The sequence below is a fragment of the Anas acuta genome, chromosome 1 (genome assembly GCF_963932015.1).
Source record: "Anas acuta chromosome 1, bAnaAcu1.1, whole genome shotgun sequence".
NCBI lineage: Eukaryota > Metazoa > Chordata > Aves > Anseriformes > Anatidae > Anas > Anas acuta.
This window is the reverse complement of record NC_088979.1, coordinates 23,825,125-23,841,247: the sequence shown is the minus strand read 5'-3', so window position 1 is coordinate 23,841,247 and position 16,123 is coordinate 23,825,125. Positions and strand designations below refer to the sequence as shown.

Genomic DNA, 16,123 nt, shown 5'->3' with positions numbered 1-16,123 from the left:
AATTTTATTGACTGTCAGGGAGAATACCCGATACCCAGTTCGAGCTCACCCATCATCAACCATTTCTGTGGACACTTGATAGTGAAAACAAACAAGCCGTTGCTAATGGCAGTCTGAAGTTCATTCCCAGCTATGTTCTGCTCTGGACCAAGCTAAAATAACAACACAGCTCTAGCCAGAGCTGACAAGGCTTGGTTTTAATTTTCTACCATGGATTACTGTTAACTGCTGTTTGCTTTAAAAGTCATTCATTTCCCATAGCAGGATGGCAGAGTCCCCAGATTTCATTCCTCTCTTTGTTGTTTGGTGACCTCTTGTACCTTTTCCACTTCATTTTATCTTTAGAATAGATACAGCACTTCTTCCTACTTAAGAGGGTAAAAATGATAGCAATGGTTGAGTCACTGTATTGTTCCAGGATTGTAAAACAAAACAGGGGCTGCTCTCACTTCTTGCTTTTGTCCATCTCTTTTCGGCAGTCACTGCTCTCCTTTTTGTCTTTCTCCCTCCCGCCTCTGCCCCATCTCATTTCCACCTGCCCCCCACCCATATATTGTGACAACTGCAGTGTTATCTCGTTTTTATTCATCTCTTTGTTTATACAGAAGCATGGCAGAACACCTTCACAGGGGACTGAGCATTAATTGATATTTGCACAGTTCTGAACGTGTTGATGTAAGCCCTGCTGCAGTGTCAAGAGCTCAAAATATCCAAGAGCTCCTGGGACTTGCCAAATGTAAAAACATCATAAGTGGGATTTATTTTTTTTTTACCTTTTTATCAGAAGCAAATTTGCTGAAACATGGTGGAACTGTATCCTGTAAGGAAATGATCGCAGAGGGTGGGGAGTGGGAATTAGGGAGGAAGAGCTGAACATTAAGACGGAACTTTGACACCTGTTCCCTAAAATGTTCCCTTGGCCAGAAGCTGGGGATCGCCTGCACCTGATTAGCTTCTAATTAGGGTTTCAAATATCAGCTACTATAAAATCCTATTGAAAAGCAAAAAAAGTGGGAAGTGTTATGAGAGTTTGAGTGAGTGAAAGAGAGAGGGGTACATCGCCGCATCGTGCTGGGTGGCACCAGATCGGTTTGCTGCTCTGTTCACCTTGAAGGGAAGAGCAGCATCTGTTTCTGTAGTGGGACATCTGTGTTCTTATCTCTCAGGTCTCTTCCCTCTCCAGCTGTCCACAAAGTGCACGATAATGACAACAGAGAAGCTGCTGTCACAGCTTGCTCCGTTAACAACTTGAACTTCCATGGGTATAATTTAGAATCCCTGAAATTTTAAGAAAATGAGTGTGGATACGTTACAGTAAAGTAACTTTCTGAAATTTTCAGTATCCACATTTCTGAAAAATATTTCACTTTTAACTGATCAGAGGCATTTTTAAAATTAATTGCAAGCCCTCAAAATCAAAAATATCATAAAATCTTTGAGAAGAAGGTTTCCGACCTTATAAAACTTTGGGATCCGTTTATTTTTCAAGATCACAGGCCAAGACTAGGTAAAGATAGTTTGGTGAGTTTCTTATCTAATGTAGTATAGTTACATAAATTTTAAAATAAAGATCTTAAACACAAAAAGTCATTTTGTTTATATTATCAAAATGAAATATTTCAATAATATCAGTAATGTGTTTTGGGATTTCATAATTTAACTTCTCTGTTGAAAAGTTGTGTCAATTGGGTTGGCATTTTGAAATGAAACAAAATGTGGAAAAATCCCTTAATAACTGTAGTCTCCACCTTACTTCTTCTACTGACTGTGATCATTTATACTCGTCCTTCTCTGGAGTTTGTTGCAAACCACAGCAACATTTTGTTTCCGCAGTGTGGATGATGGGATCTGAGCATACCTGTACGTGTTTTATGGCATTGTAAGCAGCAAAGGGAATCAACTCTACAAGAGGCTTTTCAGTATTCCTTACACAACAGAAAATAGTTTGTTTTCCAATTCCAGCTAGTCATACTTGGGCCGAATGTAGAAGACCAGACAGTTCACTCTTCAGCTCTGCTTCTTCAGACTGCCTTTTTGCAAGGTCAGTCATCTGCCCAGATAGGGCAGAGCTGGAGCTGGGAAGGATGGTGGCTAAAACCCACCTCCAAAGACCACTGCAGGATAGCAAAAAGTGCCGTGTTGTTCAGAGGAAATCACAGGAGAGGCAAAGGCAATGTAGAATGATGGCAGCAGAAAGCTGATGTTACAGGGCATTAAACAACACGCTCACAGAGCAGCGCGTCAGGCCAAGGAAATGGTAGTTATAACAGCGGTTTCCTGATGAAAGCAACATCTTAAACAGCAGAAGGTGTTTGTTTGTTTTGCTTTTTCCCTGAAGTTTATGTTCTGCTGCTTTCGTTTCCCAGCCACCAGATGAGTGCCAGTGCTGGCCAGCTGAGCCACGTGGGGGAATGAGATCTAATCTGGTGACAAACTCAGTGTCTACGCTGAGTTAAAATAGTAAAAAAATACCGTAAAACCACACCCCAACTCTTACTTCAGGCGAGTGTACGTATGTGTTCAAACTGAATCCCCTACAATAGAAATCTATGTAATGTCTGTTACTGTAATGCATACTTTAAGTATGATAAGTTATAGTTAATACAACAAACGCCCTTTTACTCTCAGTCTTGTTGTTTTGGGTTTTGTTTTTGCCCTTAATGCCCTGCTTGACTTATTGTAAACCTTTTTCTCTAAGAAGATACTAAAAAGTTTTCACTCTAAAATACTTTTCAGCCATTTTTCTGTTCGATCAAAGCTTTCAAAATTACTGCAACATGAATCACAGAATCACAGAATTTCTAGGTTGGAAGAGACCTCAAGATCATCGAGTCCAACCTCTGACCTAACACTAACAGTCCCCACTACACCATATCCCTAAGCTCTACATCTAAACGTCTTTTGAAGACTTCCAGGGATGGTGACTCCACCACTTCTCTGGGCAGCCTGTTCCAGTGCCTAACAACCCTTTCAGTAAAGAAGTTCTTCCTAACATCCAACCTAAAACTCCCCTGGCACAACTTAAGCCCATTCCCCCTCGTCCTGTCACCAGGCACGTGGGAGAACAGGCCAACCCCCACCTCACTACAGCCTCCTTTAAGGTATCTGTAGAGAGCAATAAGGTCACCCCTGAGCCTCCTCTTCTCCAGGCTGAACAAGCCCAGCTCCCTCAGCCGCTCCTCATAGGACTTGTTCTCCAGGCCCCTCACCAGCTTCGTCGCCCTTCTTTGGACCCGCTCAAGCACCTCGATGTCCTTCTTGTAGCGAGGGGCCCAAAACTGAACACAGTACTCGAGATGCGGCCTCACCAGAGCCGAGTATAGGGGATGCCACTTTACTTCTCAGACTTTACTTCTTCTTTATCAATTCTACGTGCACGGAATAGGTACAGAATTGTAGCAAACAGATGAAAAAAATCAATAATCTTTCTTTCTGTATCAGTGCTTCTCAGAACAACACCAATCTTTGTGTATAATTTGAAGGAAATATTTAGAATAACATAAAATGCATTTTAAAAGCAAGCCTTATTTTGCCAACTAAAACATTAAAGTAGGGAAAATAATGTTCAAATGTCCATTAACTGTTCTTTAAAGCTGTACACCGCGACTAATTTTGCTTTTATAGCTGCAGGAAACATTTGCAGTATTTCATTTTTTTAGAGTACACCTCAACATATTATGTCTGGGGTTTTCAAAAGACATTTCAGTGTCCTCTGAGCTCTTTTGGGTGCTTAGTGCTTAAATCCCTTAGGCTCATTTTTAAAATATCATCATAAAATATTTGAATTCTACTTTCTTTGCACATGTTTAAAAGGTTCTGTATGCTAGATCCTCAGAGAAAATGGGGAAAGGACAATTTATATAATTTTATCAGGCTAAGGCAAAGAAATAAATTAGAATCTCTACATTAGACCATTTCCATATCAGCTGCAGAGAAACCCAGTTTATTTTATATTCCTTTCTTGACAGCCACTTGAAAATGTACACGTTCTCAGGGATACAAGATGAACTGACAGAGTTCTAAAATGTTAGTGAAAACATGTCTGCAATTCTACAGAATCGGACTCGTTTATTAACAGGTTTGTTTTTGATAACATGTTAGTGTGCGGGTTAATTGCATTTAGACAGAAGCAAACATCTCAGTGAGTTTTGCTAGAAAAGGGAAAAAACCTTAGAAATCATTTCCAGTTGAATCAAGTTTTACAGACCTTTGCTATTACAGCTGTAGATAACATACCCATGTAGATACATGTACCCATTAATTTCAAGTAAGCAGTCTTTGGACTACGTGCATTTTTTGCAGTAACTGGAACAATTATTAATTGTATTTCCCATACTGTACAGCTTCAAATATATATATATATTTATATATGTATTTTTTATAGCTCCCTTATATTGGAGGCTACCTGAAGTAGTCACCTGTCACCATGACAGTTGTATAACCACCATGACAGTTGTATAACCTAACATAAGGAAAATATTTCTCATGTCAGCAGAGTTGTTTGAGGTCGGTGTGTACAAGAGAGTGTGCTAAGGGGCCCTCTAGAGCACACTGAGCACAGCTGTACCGTGCAGCTCTTGGCCCTGGGTCTCCACTGTCTTCTTTGTGGTCCCCTGTGGTCCTGTGACACGATGAGTATTTTGCAGATGTGATCTTTTGTACCTGCAGTAAAAGTGGCAAGAAACAGAGCAGCGTCTACCTCCATTCTGCCATTTGGGAGTGCTCCCAGATCTCTCGAACGATGCAGAGGTTTAATTTGTAGACAGTCAGCTGGAGCAGTTCAAAACAGCTAGGGGTGACCCAGCTGTTTTGCAGTGTGGATCATCAAGGGCTCAGTGTGCATAAATTCAGCCTCAGTCTTCAGCCCAGCAAGGCCCCCGTGTCCAGTCCCACAACAGCCCTGCTGACACTGACATTCATGGGAGGAACAAGACTGCCTTGATCAGTGCTGTGCATCTTCTTAATGTCTTACACTGCTCTAAAATACCATGATAAAAACATCCTCAGAACAATGAATTCTTAGCAACATTTTCTTACGGTAAGTGTTGAAGAGTCTTGAGAGGGGACCTAGACCCAAGTTTTCCCATTTGTGAATAAGCAAGTGAGTTTGATCAACTAGACTTGAAAGCTGTTTACACTTCTTTCCTTCCTTCCCTCCTCCCTCCATCCCTCCTCCCTCCCTCCCTCCCTCCCTCCCTCCCTCCTTCCCTCCCTCCCTCCTTCCCTTCCTTCCTTCCTTCCTTCCTTCCTTCCTTCCTTCCTTCCTTCCTTCCTTCCTTCCTTCCTTCCTTCCTTCCTTCCTTCCTTCCTCCCTTCCTCCCTTCCTCCCTTCCTCCCTTCCTCCCTTCCTCCCTTCCTCCCTTCCTCCCTTCCTCCCTTCCTCCCTTCCTTCCTTCCTCTTTCTTTTCTTTCTTTTCTTTGACCCATTTAGTCATGAATAGTTGCTGTGCAATAGCACAGCTTCAGTTAAAGAAATCAGTTGTGATACAGCACGTGTGAGTTTGAAGCCCTACCCAGAAGATGTCTTCCCCATCCCAGGTGGTTTCTCTAATGCTCAGGCTGTATATTAAACATCGTCCCTAGGAGCATCACCACAGTGGCTGCATTTTAAAAGAACATTACGAGTCTGTTTGTCAGCTGCTGAAGACACAACATCAGCACCCAAACCCAGCAGAGGTTTCAAGACTGTACCAGTGACGGTGCCAAGTCTCCGAAGGGAAATCAGATTTCTGATGCAGCGCTCTCAGCAGCGTTTCCTATGGGATAACTTCAGCATTGCCTTTATCCCCAGCGGGCTAACGTTGTCTAGAGAACATATAAGCATAATTCAGGCTGCTGATTTCACTGCTGGGGCCAGGCAACTTCGAGTTACAGCTTGTGGTGTGGAGTGCCATGACTGCCCCTTTCGGGCTGTAGAGTTTTATTTTAAAAAGGTAACCAGGATTTTCTTTTATTCCATTGACATTTTTTATCTGGAAGGATCTAATAAATCAGCTAATCAGATGATTGAGTTTTGTATGGAGATTTCTGGTTCAATTCTTTGCAACTGCCTATATGTAGCTTTAATGAAAGCCCAGCAGATTATTAAATTGGTAGCATTACGAACAAGCAGGATTTCCAGTCTTTATTGTTTGCAGGACTTTTCCAAGCTCAAAGTGCTTTTCTCCTCTATCAGTTCATCAGTTAGAAGTCATACAGATTTATCATTTTTCTCCTCTGAAGGAAGGGGTGTGTCTCGGGGCTGTGCTGCTGTCTTTTCCCCACAGCACATAAACCTGCAGAATTCAAGGTCCTTTTTGTGAATAGCAGATGTCAAGCAGTCTTGTCAAAATGCCAGCATTCATTTGATAGCAGTGTATTTTTGATACCATACCTGTGTTGAATAAATCTGGCTTTTTATTAAAAATCCAGAAGAGTTATTTGCATGCTGAAGAGAAATACTAATTACTTTTTTTTTTTTCTTCTTTTCTGGAGGGTGTGATTTGCTGAGAGTGAATAACTACGGTTTGACAGGTACTCTGAAATATCAGTGGCAGATTTAGGCATGTGTTGAAATGTTTATGTTTAGAGCAGAAAAGAGCTAATAACTAATAAGTGTTGATAGGGAAGGAAGAAGTAAAAGGCTTGGATATAAAACTGTCTTTTTTTTATGCTATATGGAGTTATGGGATTGGCTGGCACTGCAAAATAGCAGTGCTGTTGCAAATTAAAAAGGTTTTGAAGTTGTTAAAGTCAACCGTTCTGTATTCATCTTCTGTGTCAGGAAAAGGCTTTTATGTGACAATAAGCTTACAAGGACATTATTAAATCATTCAGCCCACTTGTTTGATGAATTCCATGCCCTGATCACTTACAACCGTGAAAGATTATGTATACATCAGAGAGACAATTCTTTGATGAGTGTGTTTATTTGGCTTGTTGAGCTTATAATACTGGTGTTTTGTTTTTACCTTCACTTCCACTTAATGCAAAGAGTTCATTTCTGATGAAAAGTACATCTAATAGCAGAGGGCAACATAAGCATGGCCACATGGCACCGGGTCATCCCTGAGGGCAGCTGTCCAAGAGCTGCCTTGCTCTGAGCAGGGCTGCTCCACACAGTCTGAAACAAAGGCAGGATCTGAGTTGCTACAGTCATAGGAACAAACCTAGGTATGGTGCTTTGGCCCCATCACCCCCATCCTTTTATTTAACAGTGTAGATAAGCCACCTGAGCTTCTCCTCACTGCAGGTTGTCCCTTCTGCTAGCTGCCCCACCGCTGAGGGTTGCCTGATTCACACATCCTGCTCTCATCTTAGCACATGAGCAGGTCAGGTTGCCTCTGCTCAAGTAGGTAAATTTGGGGTGACCCCTCTCAGACAGAACTGCTGAGGGGGGAGAACTGGACCCAATATCTATCTAATATGTTTCTGCTTTCTGGTTGGCATGCTTAAGCAAACAAAACACGGTTGTATCAGCACAGTGTATTTGTCTTTGGCTTCTGTTTGACACTTCCACTTGCAAAATTGCTACAGCTGGAGTTGTAAGCAAATGATTTCTTTATTATTCATAGCAGCAGGTGCTGCAGCAGCCTTTTGGCTAGAGTTGTACTCACTTGGTCCATGGTTTCTATATATTTGATTAGATGGTGCCGTGCTGCTCAGATGGGATGCTGGTACTTCAATAAATGTATTTTGTTACACAATCAGTTATATAGTGCATTATCATTATTATTTCCGTAAATCACTTTTAGTTGGCAGCCTTCTGTTGCTGCTTGGGATTGTTCCAGCAACAATTTGCATCTTTTTTTGTATGACATCCTAAAAAGATTTGGAAGTTAATATAACATGGGTTTGATTGTATAATAACCAGTGCCCTTGTGGTTACACTAGAATACGGAAAACAGCAATCCAAGCAGGACCGACATATGTAGTTTGATTCACATGCCGTACATGTCTTCTTCAAGAAATGCTTATCCCAAAGTGACAGCTTTAGAAGTGACCACCTCACGTGGTCTCTGCTGGCTGAAGGGCAGGGTGCTGTTACTCCTGCAGACCTTCAACCTGAGTAAGGCTTTTCCACAATTAAATTGCCTTGCAGGAGGGAAAACAACTGCAGCCTGCTCCACCTAGTCTAGCTGTGCTTTTTCCATTATTGTGTGGTGCTCCAGCAATTCTGTTCCATGCTTAGAGCAAGAATTTTCCAATATCTCAGTCAAATTCTTCACTAAAATAAAGGTAAATAAAAAACATGTTTTTATGGGCATTTCTACTAAGGCTGCGGAGGCAATATTTGCTGTAGAGATACTGGAGCACTTAGTGCATCAGGCAGAAACGTGCAGATGGCTGTCCATATGGGCACAAGCCTATAGCAAGCACAGGGAGCATGTCGCTGCGAGATAGAGGAGTGGCTGCTGGTTCAGCTGGCCGCAGACTGGGCAGCTCACACCTGTACGTTCACTGGTATCAGGGAGAATCAGCTCAGCTTTCTCTTTATCTACAAAAATAAGGAAGATTGGCTGTGGTTTCTCACATTGTACTAGATTCAGCTGCAGGCTGCTTTCCTCAGAGAGTTGTTAGATCCATTGTATGCAAGGAGGGCAGGTGATACACATTTAATCACCAGCTTACAGAGTGAGAACAACCCGATTTGGGCACTGAAGGCTGTTACAGAGGAAATTAATGGACCAAGAAGTGCATCCAAGTATGGCGTTAATGGGACCACTTCCTTCTACCATGGCAAACCTAGAGCAGGGCACTGAAAAATATGAGGAATGCAACGTTGAAAGTCATTTTGGCCACATCCCGCAGACAGAGGGACCTTCTCCCAGTCACGGATGAATAAGCATCATGACTGCTTCGGAGCTGCCATCACCAGTGTGCTCATATCCCACTGCTGTACAGCTGCCTCGCAGGCAGCTGGCACCATGACCTGCTTTGGTGTGCTGGATCTCGCGTGTCCTTGCTCGTGCTATGGGCAGCTCACTGCCTGCAAGACAAGGGAATGGGTGCCAGGCTGTCCTTAGCAAACAAGGCTAGATGTTCCCCACGATTTTTGTTAAGAAGCTCTGGATTTGATGACCTTTGTAAGGCAGTGATGATGTGTAAGAACTGTGTGTATTGTCTTGAAATGTGCAGCTTATTTGAAGGAAAAAATCTATGATTATAAAACAAAAAATAATTTATTTCTTACAGGTGCTGTTTCAGAAGCTGTCAAAGGAAAAGGCAGGTAAGACACTGCTTTACTTCTTGAATGTTTCTCAATGGATTGTGCAAACGTATGCATTGTTGGGGGACCTGCAGGAACTGCTGATATTCTGAGTTATTTCGTGCAGTTGATGTGATTACTTGCATGAGTTTATGAAGCAGTGCTGTAGCATTTGTTCGGTTCTTAAGAAAGCTGATAATTCAGCAACTTTGGACTTAGACCTTGAGACGCCAACCCTGAAACAACAAGGACACCATGAAGTATTTGTTCTTAGTGTCGGAAAGGAACGAAAGGGCTTGCCACGTCATTGAAAGGTTTACGGTGCATCAGGGTGAGATGTGTGTAAGTGCATCCTCTGGCAGACTGCTGGCACAGCAGCCCAACCTGGTGACAGGGTCTCACTTTGCAACATAATGTAAAACAGAAATGTAAATAAATGTAAACACCCCCCAGGCCTTGTCCCCAGGGGCAAAGTCAGGATGCATCATTCATCAGCAGGAGCTCAGTCGCAGTTGGTGGAGCTGAGGATGTTAACAGCATCGGAGTGTGTGACTATTATGGGGAAATGATTTATTTACAGCTGACATTCTTTGAGGATCAGAGCAATCGGCAGAGCTGAAGGAATGGATGCACAGAACCCTACTTGGGTTATGATGCCAGGAGCTCAGGAAAGGTTTGGGTAGACAGTGATGCGCACAGAGGTCCTGATTCAGCAAGCCACTTAACACGCAATTAAAGCTGCAATTGACAAATCCAATTCATTGCGAGGGGGAGTAAGCAACTGCTTGAATGATTTGCTCAATTGAGGGTAAATGTCCTTATTAAATTGTAATGAAGCACAATTAGGAACTATAGCGAAAAGAAACTGCTTCCCAGAATGGGAGGTTACTGGAATTTAATAACAGCCCCACAGCTCTGCAAGAAGAAATGTCCCCAAAGTCTAAGGGAATCCTCATTCCCACAAAAGCTTTTGCCAGCTAGCACTACTTAAATAAATCATAAAACAGCTGACCTCTGGAGCTCCCTATTTCCTACTGCTCTTTCAGTCTCATTAGTCAATATGTATGCAGTGTGTGTCAATTAAAATGAAAGCAATTGGGCAACTTTGTTGTAATTATCCCTCTGTCCCCAGCTGACTTAACATCTTTTATTTTTTTTTGGCCTGAAGGACTAGCTTAGGCCAGTTTGCTAGCTCAGTGATTTCTCCTTGCTCGAAGCAGTGTCCCCCTCTGCTCCAAGCTGCACCCTCAGTCCCTGCCAAGGGCCACCGTAACCCCGTTGGGAGCAGGAGAATGGGTCCCTTTGCAGCCAGCACCACCAAGGCAGGGACTGTGCTGGCCAGCACATGGAGCAAAGCTCCAGGAGCCCTGGCTTCAAAACCTGAGATCTCAATAGGCAGCGTCATGCTCAGGCACCTTGCAGCAGGTCAGTGCCTGTGTGGAGGCTGCTGAGCGTGGCATAACTACAGGTATTGCCATTCAAGCGCTGTGCACAGCAATATTTTCGTCTGCATTACAGGATATTTATTCCATGTTGGTATTTCCAATGGAAATTACGCTTGTGCTTTTCCAAAGCTAAGCAAACCCCATCGATTTTTAGATAGATTTAGCAATTTTTAATTGTTTTCGCTGCTTGCATCTGTGTAACGCCGAAGGCCTGCTTCGTAAAGAAAAGGAAAACACATCAAAAGCACATACATCTTAAAGAAAGCCTATTCTGTTAACAGTGCGCCTGGTTTTGACTGTGATAAATTTTTGAATTGTTTTACTTTTATGATAACATCAATTTGGTCTCCAAAGAAAGTTTAGCACCCGTCTGGCAGTTAGAAGATGATAGCTGAAAATTTGATAACGGCCAGCATGAAAGAGGAATAACAGGTGATTCGCTTTGGTCACTGAGGTGGAACTTCGCTCATGGAAATCTAGTAGATGATGGAAATAGCAATAAATTTATCATTAAGATGCTTCTGGAAGAAAATGCCAATTCCTTCAAACTGAAGCATTTTGCAGGCAAAGGTTAGCACCCATTAATTTCTCAATCAAACCACTTCTGTAAAATAGGTGTGCGGTTCTTGAAATGAGATCTTCTAACAGCATTCAGCAGCAGAAGTTACGGTTTTTATTTGGCTTTGAAACTTTGGGCTTTGAAATTTGAATTACATTAAACTAAATTATGATTAAGGTTAATGCCAACATATTATGTAACTTACCAAATTGGCCAGATCTATGTCTTGCACTGAGAGGGGCTCTTCCTTGCAGCTTTGTAGTTCATAAACTTTTCTGAAATGTTCTCTGTCTTCTGGATACGACAGAGTGATGCGTGGTTCTGTGTGATGCATAATACCTGGCATGGGTAGGTCTTCACCACCCTTCTCTATTCTGGACTTGTAACCCAGGTGGTTTAATTGCCTGCTGCAGTACTGCAGAGAGCACCTAGGTTAGAATCATAGAATTATAATAATCATAGAAATATGATTCTATGATATCATAGAGCTTATGTGAAATATGTGAAATTAGCTGCTCCTCTCGCCATCAGCTGGCTGAAGAAAATGGTTTTTTTAGCCCATGGTAGTCACTATCAAAACCTGACTGACTGACACTATGCGTTCTTACTATTTCCTGGTGTTCCAGTTAGTAAAAATGAATCAGCTTGAGCAATCTAGCCGCCTAATGAAAGTATTTTAAAGTTAACATCACCATCTTGAGCTTCCCAGCTCGAGATGACTAACGCAGAGCACACTTCATCACTGGTAGGGAAAATGAGCTTTTACTTTGCTGACAAAAATTTGAAGTCAGATTAAAAGCTGACACATCCTCTATTTTAGCGGTATGTATGAGGCACTAAATATAGCAGTGCGCCGGTGCATTTGCTGATGCATGGTAATGTAGTCTCCAGCAGAACAGCAATGGGCTGGCAAGGAAGATGGTGTACTGCAGTAATATGATTAAGTCCTCGTGTAACCTTGGCCATGTCAGAAGTGCTCCGTGGCTAATTGTCTACCTTTGACTGATATATTATGAAACACAGAATGAGGCAGGTGTGGTCCCAGGCCTTTAACAGATAGCCTGATCCTGTGTTATTTGTCCAGGTACAATGCTAATTCACTTCAAAGAGAGATATCCGTAGCTCAGGAAGCCAGAACCATCCCACACAGCAGCTGTGCATGAACAACTGCCCACAAAATGCCTGATGCTGGGAAATGAGAAGGAACTGCAACTCCATCTGGCCCCTGTTAGACACTGCAGGTGCTGCATGCCTCTCAAGGTCAAACCCATACACCGTATTTCCCATTGACTGCCTATTTTTGTGTTTCCTTAGTCACATAAAGGCTCATACTAATGTTTATATTTTACCTGTGCTGCAGTCCCTGGGGTTTTCCTTATGTTCATGGGGCGATGGAGAAGGTGGTCTCCATCTCCGTATCTGTCACTTGATGTGGAAGCCTGGCAAATGTGCTGGAGGTGGAGCTGAGGCTATGTCCATGAGCTCCATTGTCCCTTCCCCTGCACAGCAGAGCAACAGCAGGGTGGGACGCTCTGTAATCCCTCCTAGACCTAGGCAGTGCTCGTGGCTCATGCTGCCATTACTCCAGCTCTAAGTTTACTCAAGATGAGAATCTGACCTTAAAATACTGGGGAAAATAAAACATTCTCATCCAGTGCTCCTGTGCACTGGCTCGTAAGCAGAGTGGGGTCACTTTGACATGTCAGCGACACAAAGGGGAGATGCTTACTTTGGCTTGAAAAATAACCAGGCTCTTTACCCTGCAATAGCATAATGAAAATAAACAAGTGAATAAACCCAGCGGTGTGGTGGCCGTGGCTTCTGTATTGCTCCGTGTAGAAGTAAGTAGGCCCAGTGCTTCTCCTGTAGCCAGTGCATGAGAGGGTCCTTTCACTGCCTCCTCTTCCAACTTCTGCGCGGTGCCAGTTTGGCTCCTGACATTAGCCAGTGAGATTGTCTCTTCCTGCCTATATGTTCCTTTCATAATCAGAAATGACAGAACAAACCCTTCTTTGTTCTTCTGAATAGGAAAATCTTTGCTTCCCAGCTCCTACTGGTGTACTGGAGCAGCTGAGGGCAAACTGTGCTCGTCGGCTCTCAAAAGCAAGAGGAAAATGAGAACCCTTCCTATATATTTCAGGATATTACTGTTCTAAAAAAAATAGGTGTTGATTAGAAACATACATGTTTACCGTTTTAATACATGAGCTATAGATGAAAGCTTGAACTATTAAGGAATACTCTGAATTTCACATGAGAAACTTCACTAACAAAACAGATATAAAGACGCTTTAGACACATCCTGATACTCATTGTCCTTCTAAATGTCTTCCTCCATTTCCCTATTCAATAGTTCTTTCTGTAACTTATTTTTTTTTCTCAACATTTTTAAAAAGAAATAAAAATATTTAAAAGACTAGAGCTGGTAAATCTTAAAAATAATATGTATCCAATAATTCTAAAAAGTGTAGTGTAATACACTTCAATAAGTGTAAAAAATGGTTTCAGGATGAAGCTATTATAGACATTTTTCCTACTTTAACTCATTTTTGTTTACAGCTACTCTATTGCTGAAGAGAGTTGAACACTAAACTGATAGATGAGCTTGGGTTTGTAACTTCTCTTGAGACCTCAAAAGACCTGACAGGAACCTTGCCACAAATGGTGATCTAAAGCAAATTGATAAATTCCTCTGAAGTTTACCCTTTGTGGAACGAGAAGGCATTGCTTTCCAGCAGCTGGGGTCAGTCACTGGGCTGCAGGATTCTCCAGTCAAACAGCCACATTCAGCTGCACTGCGTCTGAGCAGCCAACCTTCTTTAAACACAGGTTTTCTGAGAGTCATGGAAGAGGGCACATTTTGGCATTTGATGTTTATCGTAAAAAAAGCCTGGAAAAATTTCACTGAATAATAAAATTCTGCTCTATCTGTTTGCTATTTCAAGTAGACCTTTCCCTCAGACCTCTGTGATAACCACAGGGTAAGCTGTGCGCTATTCTTTCATTTGCTGGAGAAGGCATCACTTAAAAAATGCAAAGGTTAGACGATTTAAAGAATGCAAGCAACAAACAAATCTTCACTGTTTTATAACACTGACTAAGCCTTACAGCTCTGAGGGAGAGACACGTACGGAAGAGCAGCTATCCTAAGGAGTAGTATCCTAACAGCTATTCCTAAGGAGTAACTTGTGAGGTTTTGTGCTATGGGAGACTGATGTGTAGCTCCTCTCTGGAAGGCTTAGGACAAAAGATAGATTCAGCCTTGTTTCTTTGTTTGCATGTCAAGCAGGCGACGACAAATGAATGCTTCTGGAGGGAACGCAAGCTTAATGTAAGCTACTCAGGGCAATAAAGCTATCGAATGAAGCAGCCAGATTCTGACCTTTGGCAGCGTGGGACCTTTGTGGGACCGCTGGCAGCCCTGTGGTGGAAGCTCTGCTCAGAAGAGATGGCCATAGCACAAAAATCACAGCATCTGGCCAACTGTTGGTCGCTGTGGTCAGTGACACCACTCTCCACATTCATGAACATAAGAGTAATGAAACCCATCACTGTCTCTGGTGTTGGGACTGCACCCATGATCTTCAGGCATGACCCTCAACAGGTTGCAGTTGAGTAAGAACTAATTTAACTCAAAGGAGGCGATGACTGCCTAAGCCTCTCCCTAAGTATGAGGGGACCACTAGAGGAGGACAAAGAACCATGTAGTGTTAACTTGAACTGCAGGGCACCTTCCTAAGAAACAGGAGAGTTGCTTTAGCAAGCTTTGCAACTGAAAATCATCCCATCTCTGCCCTTCCTGTCCTCTGTATTAGATTCCACTCAGACCAGCAAGTAGCTATGACAGAAAGGCACATACAGATGCTGGTATTTATTGAGCGCTCAGCACAAGGCAATAACAAATTACTAATTTGCACCACGCTGTCAAACCACAGCTGAAGTGCAGCAAGAGGAAGAGGCTGGAGCTGCATACAAACACAAAAGGCACGCATGCCAAAGCCGTCCCATGCATCATTCCATTGACTCTAATGGCATTTATCGCTTGTGAATTTGGCTCAGTGTCTTCATGAAGGCAGGAAAAGAAGAAAGGCAAGCTCAAGGAAACAGCTGGCAAAAAGGTTGCTCTATTTGTGTGTATTATTCAGTGAAACCACAGTTCTTGTCTTAGTGCAGTGTTGGCTTTTGTCATGGGGCCTGAGAAGGTAATGGCTTTAAGCTTTTATCTGGAATTTGTTTATGTTAGGTACAAACTTACCCTGGAATATTTCTCGGTTCCCAAACATTCTGCTGTATAAGGTTAGCATTTATATCAGGAAAATCTGTTTTAAAGCAAAGGGACAAATTTTCCCCTCATGTAATTCCTATGAAAATTAATGTTTTCACACCAGAGTTGACTCAAGTACCAACTCAGTGTGGGTTTAAAATCAAGCAATGTGATTAAATAGTTGAAAAGTTGCCCAGCACACTCTGTGCAAGGAACAGGTCTGCCTGACTGCTGTGCAAGTTTTTAGTGTCAGCTGCAAATTTATGAATAAGAAAGACTTGCTAAGAAGCATGCGATGTTTGAAATTTAGCTTGGATGACTTCTGTGTGGAAATTTCAAAAGAAATGCTCAATTTATTGTTACGCAAAGTTGATCAAATATTCATTTATTCCATGAACTGCAATTGATAGTATTTTATTTAATTACTCAGGCTGTTATAGTTGTCATTGTATGTTGCTCAGTAGTAAATTCTTAGCTTACCAGGGCTGTAGGGATTTCTCCGTATTTAAATTCAATCCTTATTGCAATATATGATTGCATGTGATATGGAATTAACACTAAGATAACACTTGCTAATGAGAAAAGCTTGCTTTTAAAAGACAGAAAAATGCCCATCTGTAGGTCTCACTGAAGTTATTAGATTTTTTGAATGGTTTTCAAACCACAGA

At 42.2% G+C, this 16,123-nt stretch overlaps 1 protein-coding gene across 6 annotated transcripts in view; it reads left to right on the top strand.

The window, feature by feature from the left end:
• The window catches only part of STARD13 (StAR related lipid transfer domain containing 13), a 294,539-nt gene that overhangs the window by 116,763 nt on the left and 161,653 nt on the right, over window positions 1-16,123 (top strand). For all 6 annotated transcript variants that reach the window (XM_068672945.1, XM_068672941.1, XM_068672944.1 and 3 more), the window contains one exon: window positions 9,175-9,208. In XM_068672945.1, the coding sequence (XP_068529046.1) occupies window positions 9,175-9,208 (34 nt within the window). The remainder of the gene's footprint in view (window positions 1-9,174; window positions 9,209-16,123) is intronic.